This window comes from Entelurus aequoreus, linkage group LG01, assembly GCF_033978785.1.
Source record: "Entelurus aequoreus isolate RoL-2023_Sb linkage group LG01, RoL_Eaeq_v1.1, whole genome shotgun sequence".
NCBI lineage: Eukaryota > Metazoa > Chordata > Actinopteri > Syngnathiformes > Syngnathidae > Entelurus > Entelurus aequoreus.
The window spans coordinates 94,827,094-94,848,288 of NC_084731.1; the positions used below are offsets into that span (position 1 = coordinate 94,827,094).

Here is a 21,195-nt window from a genome sequence, read left to right on the forward strand (position 1 = left end):
TTTTTTAAGTGAAATTTTTTGTTGACTTTTATTAGATTAGAGAAAGTGTAGAAGTTTCATATCCATTGTTTCTTCCTCCTGTTGGAGCATTTTGTGTTTATAATAAGTTTCATAGAATTTACGGCGCCAAGTATAGTTTGTCATTGTTTTTGTGTTTTTCTCCTTTCGGAGTGATTTTCGGTTGTTCCTTTTTTTTGGAACCTTTTTCGCAGACTAGTTTAGTTATAGCCTATACTGAATTGCCCCGACTCTGGAGGTGAAAGGAAGCTTTCAAAATAAAAGCCTGCCGAATTATTCCCTACTCTGCATATGAATCCTATCTTTTGACCAAACCTGACACATCAAGAGGAAACAAAAAACCAACAAAAGTAATGAGAAAGAAAACAGGGCCATGGTCATACTTCCAAACTTCAGGGGGGGTCACAAAGAGGACCATGAACACCTACATCAATAATCCGGTCAAACCTCACACCAAACTACGACAGTTGTGAGTTCACACCAAAGACAAAATAGACCAATAACTAAAATGCAAGGTAATATATGCGATACCTTGTTTGCCGTGCAACAAATCATACGTGGGAAAAACCGACAGAGCATATAACATCAGGAAGAAAGAGCACAGAAAAGAAGGTGAAAAGGAAACAGCTTTGTGTGTGTTCCAATTCAATTATTTAGTGTCTCTGGATATTGTTTATATCTCAGCTCAGATAATACAGTTCTTGGAGAAAGGTTTTGGAGAGTAAACCAGTACAGTCCATGTGCTGCGGTTAAGGGTGAAAATGTGTAGAGGGTTGGCTCGAGAGCTTCCTACCAGCCCAGACAGAACAAGTGGTGGGGTTCCTGGCTGGAATCTCCCAAGAACGATCCTTGGACTAGATGCTTTTTTAACGTATTTCTTGTGCTGAGCAATCATAAAACGGCTGCAAAAGACGCACTGTGTGAGGCTCGCAGTAATCCCGCTTCCTGGTGGTAGAGGGCGGTAATGATCCCAGAGATCATTCTTGCGACTACTCGGCGGCAGAAGAAGTGACAACAAGCAGCAACAGTTAGCAGCTATCTTTTATTTTTTCCTCTCGCCTGGACTATTAACATGGAGGATTACATATCTAAAATAAAACAGTTTTCTAAACTGGACTTTCAATCGAAGCAGGAGGTATTAATTAAAGGATCATCTCCATTGAGACAGAAAGACTTTTAAAACTGAAGAAAGATAAGGAAGACTTCGATAAACAAGTTATCGATGCTTTTGTTCAAAAGGAGCTGCGCATGAACTTCATTTATAAGTAAAGGTAAGACCATAATAACGTTTTTTTTTCAATTAAATGTGCTTTTTTGTGTGCTACAGTTTGTATATGTAAAGTTAAAGTTAAGTTAAAGTAACAATGATTGTCACACACACCAGTTGTGGTGAAATAAGTCCTCTGCATTTGACCCATCCCCTTGCTCACCTCCTGGGAGGTGAGGGGAGCAGTGGGCAGCAGCGGCGCCGCGCCCGGGAATCATTTTTGGTGATTTAACCCCCAATTCCAACCCTTGATGCTGAGTGCCAAGCAGGGAAGAATGCTGGTATGAGCTTTTAAACATAACCCGTTAACTGCTGTTAAATGGTGAATAAGATACTCTTTAGGGTTCATATGTTTGTAAATCTGACTGTGATGAAGTCAGTGCCTCACCAGCCATTAAAGGCCTACTGAAATGAATTTTTAAAATTTAAACGGGGATAGCAGATCCATTCTATGTGTCATACTTGATCATTTCGCGATATTGCCATATTTTTGCTGAAAGGATTTAGTATAGAACAACGACGATAAAGGTCGCAACTTTTGGTCGCTGATAAAAAAAAGCCTTGCCTGTACCGGAAATAGCGTGACGTCACCGGAGGAAGGACTCCTCACATTTTCCCATTGTTTACAATGCAGCGAGAGCGATTCAGACCGAGAAAGCGACGATTACCCCATTAATTTGAGCGAGGATGAAAGATTCGTGGATGAGGAAAGTGAGAGTGAAGGACTACAGTGCAGTGCAGGACGTATCTTTTTTCGCTCTGACCGCAACTTAGGTACAAGGGTTCAGTGGATTCTACACTTTCTCCTTTTTCTATTGTGGATCACAGATTTGTATTTTAAACCACCTCGGATACTATATCCTCTTGAAAATGAGAGTCGAGAACGCAAAATGGACATTCACAGTGACTTTTATCTCCACGACAATACATCGGCGAAGCTCTTTAGCTACTGAGCTAACGTGATAGCATCGGGCTCAAATGCAGATAGAAACAAAATAAATAAATCCCTGACTGGAAGGATAGACAGAAGATTAACAATACTATTAAACCATGGACATGTAACTACACGGTTAATAATTCCCAACTTGGCAAAGCTTAACAATGCTGTTGCTAACGACGCCGTTGAAGCTAACTTAGCAACGGGACCTCACAGAGCCATGATAAAAACATTAGCGCTCCACCTACGCCAGCCCTCATCTGCTCATCAACACCCATGCTCACCTGCGTTCCAGCGATCGACGGAGCAACGAAGGACTTCACCCGATCATCCGTGCGGTCGGCGGCTAGCGCCGGCTAGCGCATCTGCTATCCAAGTCAAAGTCCTCCTGGTTGTGTTGCTACAGCCAGCCGCTAATACACCGATCCCACCTACAGCTTTCTTCTTTGCAGTCTTCATTGTTCATTAAACAAATTGCAAAAGATTCACTAACACAGATGTCCAGAATACTGTGGAATTTTGCGATGAAAACAGAGCTTTTTTGTATTGGATTCAATGGGGTACCAATACTTCCGTTTCAACGATTGACGTCACGCGCATATGTCATCATACATAGACGCTTTCAACCGGAAGTTTAGCGGGAAATTTAAAATTGCACTTTATAAGTTAACCCGGCCGTATTGGCATGTGTTGCAATGTTAAGATTTCATCATTGATATATAAACTATCAGACTGCGTGGTCGGTAGTAATGGGTTTCAGTAGGCCTTTAACCTCACCGCACGTCACTGCTATAAAGTCAACAAATAGGCATTTAGTTTAGAATCCCGTCAGCACAATATTTCGAGTGAAAACGAGAATAGAAACCTACCTCGAACAGAAATACAATCAGTCTCCCATCACGTCCTGTCTACTTGCCACTTCCTGCTACCGGCTTATAAGCACTTGCTGATTGGACCGCGGCGGTCACGTGACAAAGAGTAATAGCAAGAGCCTAATGGTCTCCGCAAAAGTATGTATTTGACACCTGCGTTACACCAGCATGCCGTGTGTTGTGCCTCGGTGTGCATTGTTTACACAACGTGCGGTACGCTACTTATGTCCGTCCGTGTAGTACGCTACTTAACATGTTCGTGTGGAAACTCGTTCGGTACACCTCCGTACCGAACCGAACCCCCCCGTACCGAAATGGTTCAATACAAATACACGTACCGTTACACCCTTACCGTTTTGCCATAACAGTCAATTTGCATTGACTATTGTCACATCAGAAACTGGCGTGACTATAGATTCACACCACATTGTAAAGTGACTTTATACGACTTTCCCTCTTAGTCGGAAATGACTGGCAGTCAACTAATTTTAGTTTGTTGTGTCCCCTGAGAGCAGCACCAAAGGGAGGCCAGCCCAACAAGGAGTCAGATGACAGTCAGGGCTGCTATGATTGGAAGTGGGTTTTCCACTGTGGAAGGTCAAGGCACTTTTACCCACAGTCAGTTGGTACCTTCTTTGCTTGAGCACACATTCGTTTGTAGGAGTTAGTCAGTTGTTTTATCTAAGAGGGAAATACGCACAGAAAATCTCTGTGGCCACTAACGGAGTTGCTTCTTTTCATCATGGAAAGCACATGGCTACTGGGGGCAGCTTGTGTTGTGATGGTGATGACAGGTGTGTATCTGTAAACTACTTTTTAAGGTCTTCTTGTGAGTCATGGTGTATGTTTGGCTGTTGGAAAGTGCTTGTGCACACAAAAACACCGAGTTTTTATTTGCGTCGCCTGCTCAAGCAGCTATTGTGGTTTGAGCCTCAACTTGCAGTGACAACCGAGCAGTGGCGGGCCGTGCATTTCCCACCTAGGCTTTCAATGATGGCTTACTTCAGGGATGTCCAAACTTTTTCCACTGAGGGCCGCACACGGAAAAATTAAAGCATGTGGGGGCCATTTTGATCTTTTTAATTTTCAAACCATAACAAAATATATGCATTTTTTATTTATTTTACCTTTAGGGTCTCAGTCATTAAAATGTTAAAAATAAGTCTGATTATTATTTTTTTTAATTATTTAACGCTTACAATAAATCTCTATATCAACTTCAAATTGATATAAAGTAATACGCATTTTAAAACAATGTTTTTATGGCTTTTCTGTCAAAAACAACTTAGTTTTTTTATAGTAAAACTGAAATATGCAGTATTTAGTAATTAGAGCCCTAAAAGATCAATAATGCAGGACACCATTGATTTTAATTATTTCATATTTTTGAGTAATCACAGTGAAAAGATAAATAAAAAATCACTAAATATATTTGGGATCCAAAAGGTACCCCACTCATAAAGTGATACATTTTTATTAGGTTTTTCTTTTACTTTCAACACTTAAGTTACGAGATCAACTTCAGATATATCTGTCCATTTTATGCTGGAACTATTGTTTTTTTCGTTTTATGCGCTTTTGTCAAAGAAAACGTTGATGTTTTTGTATGGCTACTACACAATATATGCAATATTTACCACATAAAACATTTTAAAGTGAAATATTTGAAATAATTGGAGCCCTGAAAATGATTCATTATAACATGGATTTTTTGTCTTTTTTTTTTTTTTTTGAGCAATGGCAAAAACAGAAAAATGAAGACACACACACAAAAAAAAAAAACAGCCTGCATGGCAGCTTTTGTGTCAACATTGCAACTTTTTCTCGTTAGATTTCACCTCATTCCACTTTTTTTAATGTTCTTTTTTATTTTTACAATAGTATTTCCAGAATGTGTGGCGTGCCGGTAAACAATTAGCTGCGGGCCGCAAATGGCCCCCGGGCCGCTCTTTGCTTAGTCTGACTTCAATAAATACCTCTCAAAATACAATAATTTATGTCGCCACATGACCACCGCTTGAAAATTACTGTACAGAAACACACTTGCTCACTGCTGGGCATTGAATCAACTTAATTTGTCACTAGTGTACAAAACGGGCTATTTAATTGGCACATTTAAAAATCAATAAACCTGCGTCGGACGTGGTACTGTCAAAACAAAAATAATTGTAAAAAACATATTGAATGTGAAAACATATATTTGAATTCACAATTTGTAATGGCCATTTGATGCCATATACACTGCAAAACGTCAGTGCTCAAAAACAAGAACAAAAAATACAACAATTAGGGGTATTTTCAATCAATCAATCTATGTTTATTTATATAGCCCTAAATCAATGTTTATTTATATAGCCCTAAATCACAAGTGTCTCAAAGGGCTAAACCAAGCAAAATTATCTTCCAATAGAACAAGAAAATTTGGCTTGTCAAGAATTTCCAAAACAAGTAAAATTAGCTAACCTCAATGAACCCAAAAGTACCTTAAAATAAGTATATTCTCACTAATAACAAGTGTACTACTATATGAGTACGTTATTTATATTTTTTCATTGAAAATAAAAACAGCAAAGTCCATTTGGCTGTCATCTGTTTTAATATGAGACACAATTATGTCAAAGTCATGATTTTTTTTTCATGCTTGAAATAAAACAATTATTACTTTAAAAAAAACTTTGCAACACTTGATATTCTAGTTTCAAGCATGTTTTACTCAATATAGGTCATCAAATCTCAGCAACAAGCTGTAACATCTTACTGAGATCATTTTGGACCAAAACCCTTAAAACAAATAAAACATTCTAACATAAAATCTGCTTAGTGAGAAGAATGATCTTATCAGACAGAAAATAAGCAAATGTCACCCTTATTTGAGATATTTAATCTTACTTGGATTTCAGTTTTTGCAGTGTAAGCCATTGGTACCGCTCGTAGTTGGTTGATTGGAGTGGAAGTGGTGGGCAAACCATTTCACCGCCAGGACAGCTTAACTAGTTTCCGGGGTCGGCTGACCGCGTTTTTTGTTGTTGTTTTTTTTATACCCAGAAATCTTTTTTTTTTACATTTTATCTCTTTAAAACACACTGTAAATAAATGCATATCCTCTGAATGTCCTTAAATAGTCATCAACTGGAAGATGTACTTTTTAATCAAGATACAATTAAGAAATTAATTAAACTATTTTATGGAGTAATAAATGAACACCACACTAGAAATGCAAATGATGCATGTGTTCGGAAATGGATGATGGACTTAAACATTTTAGATGAAAGAGACATATCATGGAATGATATTTGGAAAAATGCCAATAAGCCCTTTAGAAGCATTAAAAAAAGGGTGACTCAATTTAAAATATTGAATAGATTGTATTTTACATCTTTTCAGCTGTTTAAAATTGGTGTAGTAGATAGCAAGTTATGTATGAAGTGCCGGGCAGCTGAAGGAACTTGTGTTCATTTATTGTGGGAATGACAGAGAATAAAAGAGTTATGGTTGAAAACAACAAAAGAAGCAATCACATTCCTTAATATAAACATCCCAATGACACTGCAAACTTGTATTCTTGGGGATCTCCATCAATTTAGTAACGTGTCATCAAAGAGTAAAAATGTTTTTCTTTCAATATGCATAATAACAAAAAGGGTAATATTTAAAAAATGGATAGATGTTGATAGTCCAACTCATACTGACTGGTACACACAAGCTATGGAGATGATATCAGTAGAACAAACTGCATTTAGTTTAGATAATAATGAGTCATATATTGGAATATGGAATCCATTATTTAAATGTGTTTCAACTATTAAATGAACCAAAATATGACTTATTATATCTTTGTGGAAAATGTTGGACACTGTGTGTTGTCAAGCTTATGAAATGTGATTCAAGTGTAAGCCACTGTGACACTATTGTTCATTTCTAATTGTGTTATTATTTTGTATTAATATTTTTAATGATAATATCAGTGAGGGTTTTTTAATCACTTCTATTTTGAAATTGTTACTCATATTGATGCTGTTGTCAATAATGTTCATTTTTCACTACATTTGGATTGTTCCGTGTCATGTTTGTGTGTCCTCAATTGCTCTGTTTATTGTTGTTCTTAATGTCGCTGGGACGGGTTTGGTTTTGAAATTGGATTGCATTATTGTGGTATTGAGGAGCAGATGAGGGCTGGCTGGTGTAGGTGGATAGCTAATGTTTTTAGCATAGCTCTGTGAGGTCCGGTTGCTAAGTTAGCTTCAATGGCGTCGTTAGCAACAGCATTGTTAACCTTCGCCAGGCTGGAAAGCATTAACCGTGTAGTTACATGTCCCTGGTTTAATAGTATTGTTGATCTTCTGTCTATCCTTCCAGTCAGGGATTTATTTATTTTGTTTCTATATGCAGTTAAGCACGATGCTATCACGTTAGCTCCGTAGCTAAAGTGTTTCGTCGATGTATTGTCGTGGAGATAAAAGTCACTGTGAATGTCCATTTCGCGTTCTCGACTCTCATTTTCAAGAGGATATAGTATCTGAGGTGGTTTGAAATACAAATCCGAGATCCACAATAGAAAAAGGAGAGAGTGTGGAATCCAATGAGCCAGCTTGTACCTAAGTTACGGTCAGAGCGAAAACATATATGTCTTGCACTGCATCTAGTCCTTCACTCTAACGTTCCTCATCCACAAATCTTTCATCCTCGCTCAAATTAATGGGGTAACCGTCGCTTTCTCGGTCCGAATCTCTCTCGCTGCTCGTGTAAACAATAGGAAAATATGAACAGTCCTTCCCCCAGTGTCGTCACGCTACTTCCGGTAGGGGCAAGGCTTTTTTTTATCAGATACCAAAAGTTGCGATCTTTATCGTCGTTCTCTACTAAATCCTTTCAGCAAAAATATGGCAATATCGTGAAATGATCGAATATGACACATAGAATGGATCTGCTATCCCCGTTTAAATAAAAAAAAATAATTTCAGTAAGCCTTTAATGTATGATCATGATTTATGTTAGGCCAGCAGAGAAGGTCTTGCTGGCCCGGACGGCACACCACTGCCACTGAGCTAGCATCAAGTCAGCTGAAGTTGAATTTGCATACAATACACTTAATGAAGAGGTTCACGGGATCCAAATAAATTGTCAATGTGACTAAATCAACATAGTATCCATTTAGTGCTGCAGGGCATTCATACATGCTAGTCAGGTTTGTCAAATTGCCCAGAACCTGAAGGGAACTAACATATAGGCACTGTGTAACAAGTTACATATAGCTAAGCTATGTAGTTTAACTACATTTCCCAGTAGCTTGGCGGTAGCTTAGCTACTTTTTTAACGAGTAGCTTTTCCTGTAGGTTAGCTCCTTTTAGACACATGTAGCAAGGTAGCTTACATCAAAGCTACAAGCTACAAAGAGAGAAAATGGACTGTGAATCCAGGCCAAAAATTACGGAGAAAATCCAATGACCTGGATAAATGAGAAAATCCATACTTTCGGAGAAAATCCATGATGATTGGTTGGTTGGTGTTCTTATGATGAGTCACAATTGGCTAAGGTTAGGACAAAACATTACGGACTGGCCAATCAGAGGCAAGATAAGGCGAGACATCAAAACAAGTAAGCAACATCTTAACAGTCACACACTCATGTCACATGACAACATAGGAGTCGGAGACAGAGGGACGCTTCAAGCTGAAGACAAAAAAAACAAAAAAAAAACATACTTAAATATGGCAGAGGAATTATTTCCCACAGATGAGATGTTTCCATTAGTGATGAAGATGACGTGCAGAAAACCCACAATAATGCGTGTCCTTGGCCATTTTTAGACAAATATATGCGTTTAAAGAAAAAAAGGCCCAAAACCATAGTTTTTAGTTATTTACTCTGTAAACCAACATCATAACTGCTCTCTTCATCGAAGACGTGGAACACACATTAAGGTGAGTTGAGTTCATGGAAAGTTTTACAGCACATAACCATTACCAACTGTTCCCAAACAACACACAAGTCATTGTTTTTTTGTCAAGATATAGATAGATGCTGTTTTTTACTGTAGGCAGAGAAAATAAATAACTATATAGGGGTGGGCCAAAGAAAAGGCAAACTAAATAAATAATTGCAATTCATTGAATTCCACTTCCTGTAACTCCAATTTCCATTCACCATTCTGCAGGGTGGAACCAATTAGATTATGTGGACCTTGTCTGCTTTTGCGGTGTATTTTAAGGCAGTGGTCCCCAACCTTTTTGTACTTGCGGACCGGTCAATGCTTGAAAATTTGAAAACCGGGGGGTAGTAAATTATTATTATTTTTTTTTTTTTGTCATAAAGAAATACAATCTTGTGTGCTTACGGACTGTATCCCTGCAGACTGTATTGATTTATATTGATATATAATGTATATATTGTGTTTTTTATGTTGATTTAATTAAAAAAAAAAAATTTTAAAAATAAAAAAATTTTTTACATTTTTTTTTTTATTTCTTGTGCGGCCGCAGCCCGGTACCAATCGGTCCACGGACCGGTGGTTGGGACCACTGTTTTAAGGTGTTTGATGCTATAAAAATGTAGGTAAAAGTCAATAAATAGCTACCCTTTCCCCCCTCTGTGTAAATATAATAGGGGATCTGTTGAGGAAAAATTCATAATAAAATATTATATATTAACTAGATGAGGCAATTCCTGAAGGAATTGCGTGTGAATGCTCCATGCGGAAGTTGATCTGAAATCCTGGAATTATTTTTAGAATTGTTGAAGTGGAGCACACAATTCCCAAACAGGCTGAATATTTTGAAGTTGGAACAGTTTGAATCAAATGAAAAATGTAGGAGTTGTGGAACTTTGAAGAATGCCCCATTTATTTCAATTGGAGTTTCCAAAAAATTTGGGAATCTTGGGAAAAGCTGGAATTTTTGGGAAAATGGTAAAAAAAACTTGAATGGTCTAAATGAGTTGAAATGGTTGGTGTTGAAATGTTTCAGGTCGTTTGAGAAATGTTGAATTGAAAAATGGTATTCCAAAATTCCTGGAATTTCGGGAAAAAAGGAAATTTTTTCATTTAAAAAAACAACTTTGTTTTTTTGTTCTAATTAAGAGGAAAGATATTCTAAATTTCCAGAATGGTGGAATGTGTTGAAGGTAGAATGGGAAAAATGTCCCGGAAAACCGTGAACTCTGGGAGATCTAGGAATTTTTTGAATTTGTCAAGGGAAAATCCCGCGATTCCCAGATAGGCTGAACAGTTTAAAGTTGGAACGGTTTGAAGCCTGCCAAAATCTGGAGAAGAAGAAGAAGTTTAAAGTTAAAGTTAAAGTACCAATGATTGTCACGCACACACTAGGTGTGGCGAAATTATTCTCTGCATTTGACCCATCACCCTTGATCACCCCCTGGGAGGTGAGGGGAGCAGTGAGCAGCAGCAGTGGCCGCGCCCGGGAATCATTTTTAGTGATTTAATCCCCAATTCCAACCCTTGATGCGGAGTGCCATGCAGGGAGGTAATGGGTCCCATTTTTTATAGTCTTTGGTATGACTCGGCCGGGGTATGAACTCACAACCTACCGATCTCAGGGCGGACACTCTAACCACTAGACCACTGAGTGGTGTAGAACAGTGTTTTTCAACCACTGTGCCGTGGCACACTAGTGTGCCGTGAGATACAGTCTGGTGTGCCGTGAGAGATTATCTAATGTCACCTATTTGGGTTAAAAATATTTTTTGCAAACCAGTAATTATAGTCTCCAATTTATGTGTTGTTGTTGAGTGTCGGTGCTGTCTAGAGCTCGGCAGAGTAACCGTGTAATATTCTTCCATATCAGTAGGTGGCAGCCGGTAGCTAATTGCTTTATAGATGTCGGAAACAGCGGGAGGCAGTGTGCAGGTAAAAAAGTGTCTAATGCTAATGCTAAACAAAAGGTGAGTGCCCCTAAGAAAAGGCATTGAAGCTTACGGAAGGCTATGCAGAACGAAACTAAAACTGAACTGGCTACAAAGTAAACAAAAACAGAATGCTGGACAACAGCAAAGACTTACAGTGCAGCAAAGACGGCGTCCACAATGTAGATCCGAACATGACATGACAATCAACAATGCCCCCACAAAGAAGAATACAAACAACTGAAATATCCTTGGTTGCTAAAACAAAGTAGATGAGGGAAATATCGCTCAAAGGAAGACATGAAACTGCTACAGGAAAATACAGAAAAAAGAGAAAAAGCCACCAAAATAGGAGCGCAAGACAAGAACTAAAACACAACGCACAGGAAAACAGCAAAACTCAAAATAAGTCAGGGTGTGATGTGACAGGTCGTGACAGTCCACCTACTTTGAGACAAGAGCTATAGTGATGCATGCTTGGTTATGGTTTAAAGTCATATCCAACAATTGCGACGACTTTTTACTGTCAATTGAGTTTCGTTTTTTTAAAGATTTCTGGTGGAGGTGTGCCTCCGGATTTTTTCAATGCAAAAAATGTGCCTTGGCTCAAAAATGGTTGAAAAACACTGGTGTAGAAAACCATATGTGTGAATGCTTTGGAGCATTCACGCAAATATCATTGTGGAAGACTTGCTCTTCCGGGTTCTTCAGACCACCAATTACGGACATCGTTCATCTTCTATTGATTAATTGATTGAGACTTTTATTAGTAGGTTGCACAGTGAATTGACCACTAAATGGTAACACCCGAATAAGTTTTACAACTTGTTTAAGTCGGGGTCCACTTAAATTGATTCGTGATACAGATATATACTATCAGATATATACTATCATCATAATACAGTCATCACGCAAGATAATCACATTGCACTATTTACATTATTTACAATCCGGGGTGTGGAGGGGGGAGTGGGGGTTAGGTTTGGTTGTTTTCATCAGTCATCAACAATTGAGAACAGAGAAATGGATTTTGGAACATTGTAGGTCTGACTTGGTAGGATATGGACAGCAAGTAGTGGACAGAGAGAGAGAGAGAGAGAGAGAGAGAGAGAGAGAGAGAGAGAGAGAGAGAGAGAGAGAGAGAGAGAGAGAGAGAGAGAGAGAGAGAGATCAGAAGGCATAAGAAAAAGTATCTGCATTTGATTGTTTACATTTGATTATTAACAATCCGGGGAGGGTGTTAGTTTAGGGTTGTAGCTGCCTGGAGGTGAACTTTTATTGCGGTTTTGAAGGAGGATAGAGATGCCCTTTCTTTTATACCTGTTGGGAGCGCATTCCATATTGATGTGCAGAAAGAGAATGAGTTAAGACCTTTGTTAGATCGGAATCTGGGTTTAACGTGGTTAGTGGAGCTCCCCCTGGTGTTGTGGCTATGGCGGTCATTTACGTTAAGGAAGTAGTTTGACATGTACTTCGGTATCAGGGAGGTGTAGCGGATTTTATAGACTAGGCTCAGTGCAAGTTGTTTAACTCTGTCCTCCACCCTGAGCCAGCCTGCTTTGGAGAAGTGGGTAGGAGTGAGGTGGGATCTGGGGTGGAGGTCTAGAAGTAACAATGAACAATGATTTATTTTGCAATAAATGTTTTTTGTGTTCGTTTTCAGTCATTTCTGTCCGTCTCGCCCTCACTCTCGTTCGTGCTCGGGTTTTCTCTCCACCATCAACCACCCCTCTCCTTCCCGGCTGCTGCCCTTTAACAGAGCGACCGGTGATTAGATAAGCCAGGCCAGGAGTGCCATCCACGCACCTGTCGCTAATCTCGAAACCGGTCCTGGCACACTTCGCTTCGCTGCAGGTCCGCAGGCCACGCCCCCCCACAATCATAAAAAATACTATTAAGCCATGATTACAAAATTAAAACAAAACAGGCTTTTATTGTACACCAAACATTGCACAATGTCCTGTGTGGTTATCAATAAACTAGGCAATAGATATCACTGATTGTTTTTTACTCACTTGAGGAACATACTCTCCTGTCGACACAGCATAAATAGTGCAAACCGTGACTTCCTGTTCAGTGCAAAGTAAGCTTGGCAGTATTAACTTGGATTTTATCAGCCTGATGTCCCTGGTTTACATTGCACGTATTTGACACCCACCTTTTTAAAGAGCAATAGGGAACTCTTGAGCGTTGTCTTCTGCAGTGATGTTTGCGGCTAAGAAAGGAAAATCTGACTTTGCATTTGTTAAATCTTCCCATTTAAATGCCAAGTCAGCAAGTTAGGCTCATCATCATCATCTCTTCTCCTGCTCCGTAGCATCCGTGTCCGGCTGCAACAGAGGGCACTACGAGAGCGAGATCGATAAACTCTGCCTGGCTAAGTTCCACTTTGACATGGGCTCAGTGGACCGAGGTCTGTGGTGCAGCTGGCCGGACACCAGCGAGTAAGTTGACCTACTGCTAAGTCTCACTCATTTAAAAAAAAAAAAAAAAAATTGTAATCAATGACGATACGAATCACGGAGCTTTAAAAAAAATTAAGTATTGTTTGCTGCTTCAAGCATTTGGGTCTTCCGCCTCGAAAAAGTATAAAACCCAAAACCAGTGTTGTGTAAATCGTGAATAAAAACAGAATACAATGATTTGCAAATCCTTTTCAACTTATATTCAGTTCAATAGACTGCAAAGACAATATACTTAACGTTCCATACTGGAAAACGTTGTTATTGTTTGCAATAATTAGCTCATTTGGAATTTGATGCCTGCAACATGTTTCCAAAAAGCTGGCACAAGTGGCAAAAAAAAAGACTGAGAAAGTTGAGGAATGCTCATCAAACACTTATTTTGGAACTTCCCACAGGTGAACGGGCTAATTGGGAACATGATTGGGTATAAAAGCAGCTTCCATGAAATGCTCAGTCATTCACAAACAAGGACGCGGCGAGGGTCGCCACTTTTTGACCAAAAGCGTCAGCAAATTGTCGAACAGTTTAAGAACAACATTTCTCAAGAAGGAATTTAGGGATTTCACCATCTACGGTCCGTAATATCGTCAAAAAGTTCATAGAATCTGGAGAAATCACTGCACGTAAGCGATGATATTAAGGACCTTCGATCTCTCAGGCGGTACTGCATCAAAAAGCGACATCAGTGTGTAAAGGATATCACCACATGGGCTCAGGAACACTTCAGAAAAACACTGTCAGTAGCTACAGTTAGTTGCTACATCTCTAAGTGCAAGTTAAAACTCTACTATGCAAAGCCAAAGCCATTTATCAACAACACCCAGAAACGCCGCCGGCTTCGCTTGGCCCGAGCTCATCTAAGATGGACTGATGCAAAGTGGAAAAGTGTTCGGTGGTCTGACGAGTCCACATTTCAAATTGTTTTTGAAAACTGTGGATGTCGTGTCCTCCGGAACAAAGAGGAAAAGAACCGTCCGGATTGTTCTTGGCGCAAAGTTGAAAAGCTAGCATCTGTAATGGTATGGGGGTGTATTAGTGCCCAAGGCATGGGTAACTTACACATCTGTGAAGGCACCATTAATGCTGAAAGGTACATACAGGTTTTGGAGCAACATATGTTGCCATCCAAGCAACGTTACCATGGACGCCCCTGCTTATTTCAGCAAGACAATGCCAAGCCACGTGTTACAACAGTGTGGCTTCATAGTAAAAGAGTGCGGGTACTAGACTGGCCTGCCTGTAGTCCAGACTTGTCTCTTATTGAAAATGTGTGGCGTAATATGAAGCCAAAAATACGACAATGGAGACCCCCGGACTGTTGAACAACTTAAGCTGTACATCAAGCAAGAATGGGAAATAATTCCACCTGAAAAGCTTCAAAAATTTGTCTCCTCAGTTCCCAAACATTTACTGAGTGTTGTTAAAAGGAAAGGCCATGTAACACAGTGGTAAAAATGCCCCTGTGCCAACTTTTTTACAATGTGTTGCTGCCATTAAATTATAAGTTAGTTATTATTTGCAAACAAAGTTTGAACATTAAATATCTTGTCTTTGCAGTCTATTCAATTGAATATAAGTTGAAAAGGATTTGCAAATCATTTTATTCTGTTTTTATTTACGAATTACACAACGTACCAACTTCACTGGTTTTGGGTGTTGTACATCATATGGCACATGTGTCAAACTCAAGGCCCAGGGACCAGACCTGGCCTATGTCTTGTCCTGGAAATAATGTGAATTAAAAAAAGCACTTTATGTTTTTACTAAGTTTATCCGTTCTTTTAATTTTGACAGAAAAATTACATCTACTGCATAAAACTGCATGTCTTTTAAACTTGAGAACTATCTGATCGTGGAAAAAACATTATTTTAACACAGTTTTGTTGGCCCGCAATTTATGGTTGGATAAAAAAAAAGTATAGTAATTATTTAGTTTTTCATTGTCCCATTTGCTCTGTAAAGCGCCAGTTCCATTGGCAGCAAAACTGGCCCACCATGCTTGACGGTAGGCTTGGTGTTCCTGGGATTAAAGGCCTCGCCTTTTCTCCTCCAAACATATTGCTGGGTATTGTGGCCAAACAGCTCAATTTGTGTTTCATTTGACATCACGTGGACAAAGATAAGACCCTCTGGAGGAAACTTCTGTGGTCAGAGGAAACAAAAATTTAGCTGTTTGGCCACAAAAAAATTTGAGTTGTAAAAATAATTGGAAACTCGAGACAGCCATAACATTATGTTCTTCACAAGTGTATGTAAACTTTTGACCACGACCTATATATATATGTATATATATATATATATATATATATATATATATATATATATATATATATATATATATATATATATATATATATATATATATATTTTTTTTTTTTTTTTTTTTAATTAACGCAATAATTACTTTTCCAAGTAATTAATTTCATTTATTAAAGAGTAATTCTAATTCTAATTCTCTTACTAATTCAATTACTTTTTTGGCAAAAATAATTGAATTAGTAAGAGAATTAGAGTTGTTTGGCCACAAAAAAATTAGAGTTGTAGAAATTATTGTAAACTCAAGACAGCCATGACATTATGTTCTTCACAAGTGTATGTAAACTTTTGACCACGACCTATATATATATATATATATATATATATATATATATATATATATATTTTTTTTTTTTTTTTTTTTTTTTTTAAATTAACGCAATAATTACTTTTCCAAGTAATTAATTTCATTTATTAAAGAGTAATTCTAATTCTAATTCTCTTACTAATTCAATTACTTTTTTGGCAAAAATAATTGAATGTGTAAGAGAATTAGAGTTGTTTGGCCACAAAAAAATTAGAGTTGTAGAAATTATTGTAAACTCAAGACAGCCATGACATTATGTTCTTCACAAGTGTATGTAAACTTTTGACCACGACCTATATATATATATATATATATATATATATATATATATATATATATATATATATATATATATATATATATATATATATATATATATTTTTTTTTTTTTTTTTAAATTAACGCAATAATTACTTTTCCAAGTAATTAATTTCATTTATTAAAGAGTAATTCTAATTCTAATTCTCTTACTAATTCAATTACTTTTTTGGCAAAAATAATTGAATGTGTAAGAGAATTAGAGTTGTTTGGCCACAAAAAAATTTGAGTTGTAGAAATTATTGTAAACTCAAGACAGCCATGACATTATGTTCTTCACAAGTGTATGTAAACTTTTGACCACGACCTATATATATATGTAAATATATATATATATATATATATATATATATATATATATATATATATATATATATATATATATATATATTTTTTTTTTTTTTTTTTTTTTTTTTTTTCAAAAAAAATTTAATTAACACAATAATTACTTTTCCAAGTAATTAATTTCATTTATTAAAGAGTAATTCTAATTCTAATTCTCTTACTAATTCAATTACTTTTTTGGCAAAAATAATTGAATTAGTAAGAGAATTATAGTTGTTTGGCCACAAAAAAATTTGAGTTGTAGAAATTATTGTAAACTCAAGACAGCCATGACATTATGTTCTTCACAAGTGTATGTAAGCTTTTGACCACGACCTATATATATTTTTATTTTTTTATTTTTTTTTAAATTTATTTATTTATTTATTTATTTTTTTAAGTTTTATTTTTTTAAATTAACGCAATAATTACTTTTCCAAGTAATTAATTTCATTTATTAAAGAGTAATTCTAATTCCAATTCTCTTACTAATTCAATTACTTTTTTGGCAAAAATAATTGAATTAGTAAGAGAATTAGAGTTGTTTGGCCACAAACAAATTAGAGTTGTAGAAATTATTGTAAACTCAAGACAGCCATGACATTATGTTCTTCACAAGTGTATATAAACTTTTGACCACGACCTATATATATATGTAAATATATATATATATATATATATATATATATATATATATATATATATATATATATATATATATATATATATATATATATATATATATATACATATATATATATATATATATATATATATATATATATATATATATATATATATATATATATATATATATATATATATATATAGATATATACTTATATATTTTTATTTTTATTTCTATTTTATTTTTCAAAAAAATTTTAATTAACACAATAATTACTTTTCCAAGTAATTAATTTCATTTATTAAAGAGTAATTCTAATTCTAATTCTCTTACTAATTCAATTACTTTTTTGGCAAAAATAATTGAATTAGTAAGAGAATTAGAGTTGTTTGGCAACAAAAAAATTAGAGTTGTAGAAATTATTGGAAACTCAAGACAGCAGTAATTGTAATTCTAATTATCTTACTACTTTAATTACTTTTGACAAAAAAGTAATTGAATTAGTAAGAGGATTAGAATTAGAATTACTCTTTAATAAATTCAATTAATTACTTGGAAAAGTAAATATTGCGCTACTTTAAAAAAAAAATAAAAAAAAAATAAAAATATATATATATATATATATATATATATATATATATATATATATATATATATATATATATATATATATATATATATATATATATATATATATATATATATATATATATATATATATAAAAGTCGTGGTCAAAAGTTTATATACACTTGTGAAGGCCATAATGTCATGGCTGTCTTGAGTTTCCAATAATTTCTACAACTCTAATTTTTTTGTGGCCAAACAGCTCAATTTTTGTTTCCCCTGACCACAGAACTTTCCTCCAGAAGGTCTTATCTTTGTCCATGTGATGTCAGACGAAACAAAAATTGAGCTGTTTGTTTTATCAAGTAATTTTCCAAACACTGTCTACCAACTACTCAATAATAAATTGATATTATGGGAATTACCTGCCAGATTCATTTTCAGGAGCAGCAAATTACGTAAAGAAAATGTTTTCTTAAATCTCTGCCATTGGTCTATTACTACGGTATTTATATTTCAGTGTGAAAAGAATATCTACCGCATGGTTCATCAAGGCCTTACATGACATTCTCGAGATGCCAAACATCGCATGGATATTTTTAGCAGCGTTAAGACCGGATGCTCCTCTGGTGTCACAGTGAAAGGAGCCATGACAGTTCAGGGTTTTTTTTCTTTTTGACTCACACTGTCCTGTTGTTTTTGTCTACTCTCACCTTCAGTGTTTACTGTGCCCCTTTCAGGATCTACGAGGGACTGACCAATTGCACCTACCAAGTGGCGTTGAGAATGGACTGCTTCTGGCCTGATCAGATTGTTGACCGCTTCTTTGTGGAGATCCATGGAAAGTACTTCCACGACTGCGCGCCGACTGGACGACTCATTCATGACCCGTCGGCCAAAGTCCTTGCGCCGTTTATCGGTGTGCCGGTATTGGTCACCCTTCTTGTGACTGCTCTCGTGGTGTGGAGGAGTAAACACACGGAGGGAGTTCTATAACATTATGCATAGACCCCTTACATTTCTGCAAAGTGGTACAGTTCAGTTCAGCTCGCCACTGTAAAGTTGGTAATGGAAAACCCTGGTGTGTTTTTCCATGGTGATAGCTAAATTAGTTATCATAGTGTGACATCATAGTACCTTAGAAAAGAAACATTTTGCATTCTTCCCATTCCAGTCCCACTCTTGCACAAAACAGATTATTCGGAAGTGTGTCCACCACAGCCCTCTAGGTAGTGCCCAGTAATGAGCATTGGGTACCAGTTTGCACCAAAAAAATCATATGTTACAGATGAATAATGTTGGCAATTTTGACAAAAGAAAGGAGTGATATTGTGTTACATACCAAATCAAACCAAAGTGTATTGCTTGGTGGACACAAGATGTTTTGTTTCTATTTTGCAGAATATGACGTGTTGCATTCACTTACTCTTAGGGCGGGGTACCTTTCGCATTTCAATAAATACAGTACAAATTCCTAGTACCTAGGACTTGATACCAGTACTCACAGTACCAATTTTCAGTATTTGTGTGTGTTCAAATTTGTTAATAAATGTTAAATGTTTAAAATGATCAAAATATTATTTTATCATTTTACATGGAGATGTGCTGTCCTAGTTATCTTTTTTTAAACTCTTGTCTCATTTGCAAGTATTATATAGTAGACTATGCATGCAGTTGCAATTCTAACATTTTAAATGACAGTGTGCATACATTACTGTGTGTTGCTTTTAACACTAGGTAATCGTTGCCATTAGGTTGTGCCCTACAAAATGTTTATACAGCAAGGGCGCGATCAACTACAGCTTTGAGTGTACTAAAACACGTGCAAACTTGATTGTACACACCGAGCTGATTTACTAACGTGTGCACAGGGGAATGCATCTCTTAAATGAGCAGAATAAGGAACGCAATCCATTTTTAGCATGTCCTATACAAAAGGAGAAATTTCAGTTACACAAACTGGAAAGGGAATATACAGAATCTTGGAGTGACAGGAAATTATAACATTAAAGGCCTACTGAAATGATTTATTTTTATTTAAACGGGAATAGCAGATCCATTCTATGTGTCATACTTGATCATTTCGCGATATTGCCATATTTTTGCTAAAAGGATTTAGTAGAAAAAATCGACGATAAAGTTCGCAACTTTTGCTCGCTGATAAAAAAAAAGCCTTGCCTGTACCGGAAGTAGCGTGACGTCACAGGAGGTAATATTCCTCACAATTCCCCATTGTTTACAATGGAGCGAGAGAGATTCGGAGCGACAAAGCGACGATTACCCCATTAATTTGAGCGAGGATGAAAGATTTGTGGATGAGGAACGTTAGAGTGAAGAACTAGAGGCAGTGCAGGACGTATCTTTTTTTGCTCTGACCGTAACTTAGGTACAAGCTGGCTCATTGGATTCCACACTCTCCTTTTTCTATTGTGGATCACAGATTTGTATTTTAAACCACCTCGGATACGATATCCTCTTGAAAATGAGAGTCGAGCACGCGAAATGGACATTCACAGTGACTTTTATCTCCACGACAATACATCGATGACACACTTAGCTACTGAGCTAACGTGATAGCATCGTTCTCAAATGCAGAGAGAAACAAAATACATAAATCCCTGACTGGAAGGATAGACAGAAGATCAACAATACTATTAAACCATGGACATGTAACTACACGGTTAATAATTCTCAGCCTGGCAAAGCTTAACAATGCTTTTGCTAACAACGCTGAAGCTAACTTAGCAACCGGACCTCACAGAGCTATGATAAAAACATTAGCGCTCCACCTACGCCAGCCAGCCCTCATCTGCTCATCAACACCCGTGCTCACCTGCGTTCCAGCGATCGACGGCGCGACGAAGGACTTCACCCGATCATCCGTGGGGTGGGCGGCTAGCATCGGCTAGGCGTCTGCTATCCAAGTAAGTAGTCCTTGTTGTGTTGCTACAGCCAGCCGCTAATACACCGATCCCACCTACAATGTTCTTCTTTGCAGCCTCCATTGTTCATTAAACAAATTGCAAAAGATTCACCAACACAGATGTCCAGAATACTGTGGAATTATGAAATGAAAACAGCTTTTTGTATAGGGTTCTACGGGCTCCGAATACTTCCCTTGCCCTCGTGACGTCACACGCATACGTCATATCCAAAGGAGTTTTTCAACCGGAAGTTTAGCGGGAAATTTAAAATTGCACTTTATAAATTAACCCGGCCGTATTGGCATGTGTTGCAATGTTAAGATTTCATCATTGATATATAAACTATCAGACTGCGTGGTCGATAGTAGTGGATTCCAGTAGGCCTTTAACTCATAT

General features: G+C 36.8%; 1 protein-coding gene across 1 annotated transcript; it reads left to right on the forward strand.

The window, feature by feature from the left end:
• The first annotated feature begins 3,728 nt into the window (after window positions 1-3,728).
• On the forward strand, window positions 3,729-19,413 carry LOC133645120 (receptor activity-modifying protein 1-like). Its single transcript, XM_062039979.1, has 3 exons — window positions 3,729-3,888; window positions 13,270-13,396; window positions 18,616-19,413. The coding sequence occupies exons 1-3, from the start codon at window positions 3,837-3,839 to the stop codon at window positions 18,869-18,871; spliced, it is 435 nt and encodes a 144-aa protein (XP_061895963.1). The 5' UTR covers window positions 3,729-3,836; the 3' UTR covers window positions 18,872-19,413.
• Window positions 19,414-21,195: the final 1,782 nt, after the last annotated feature.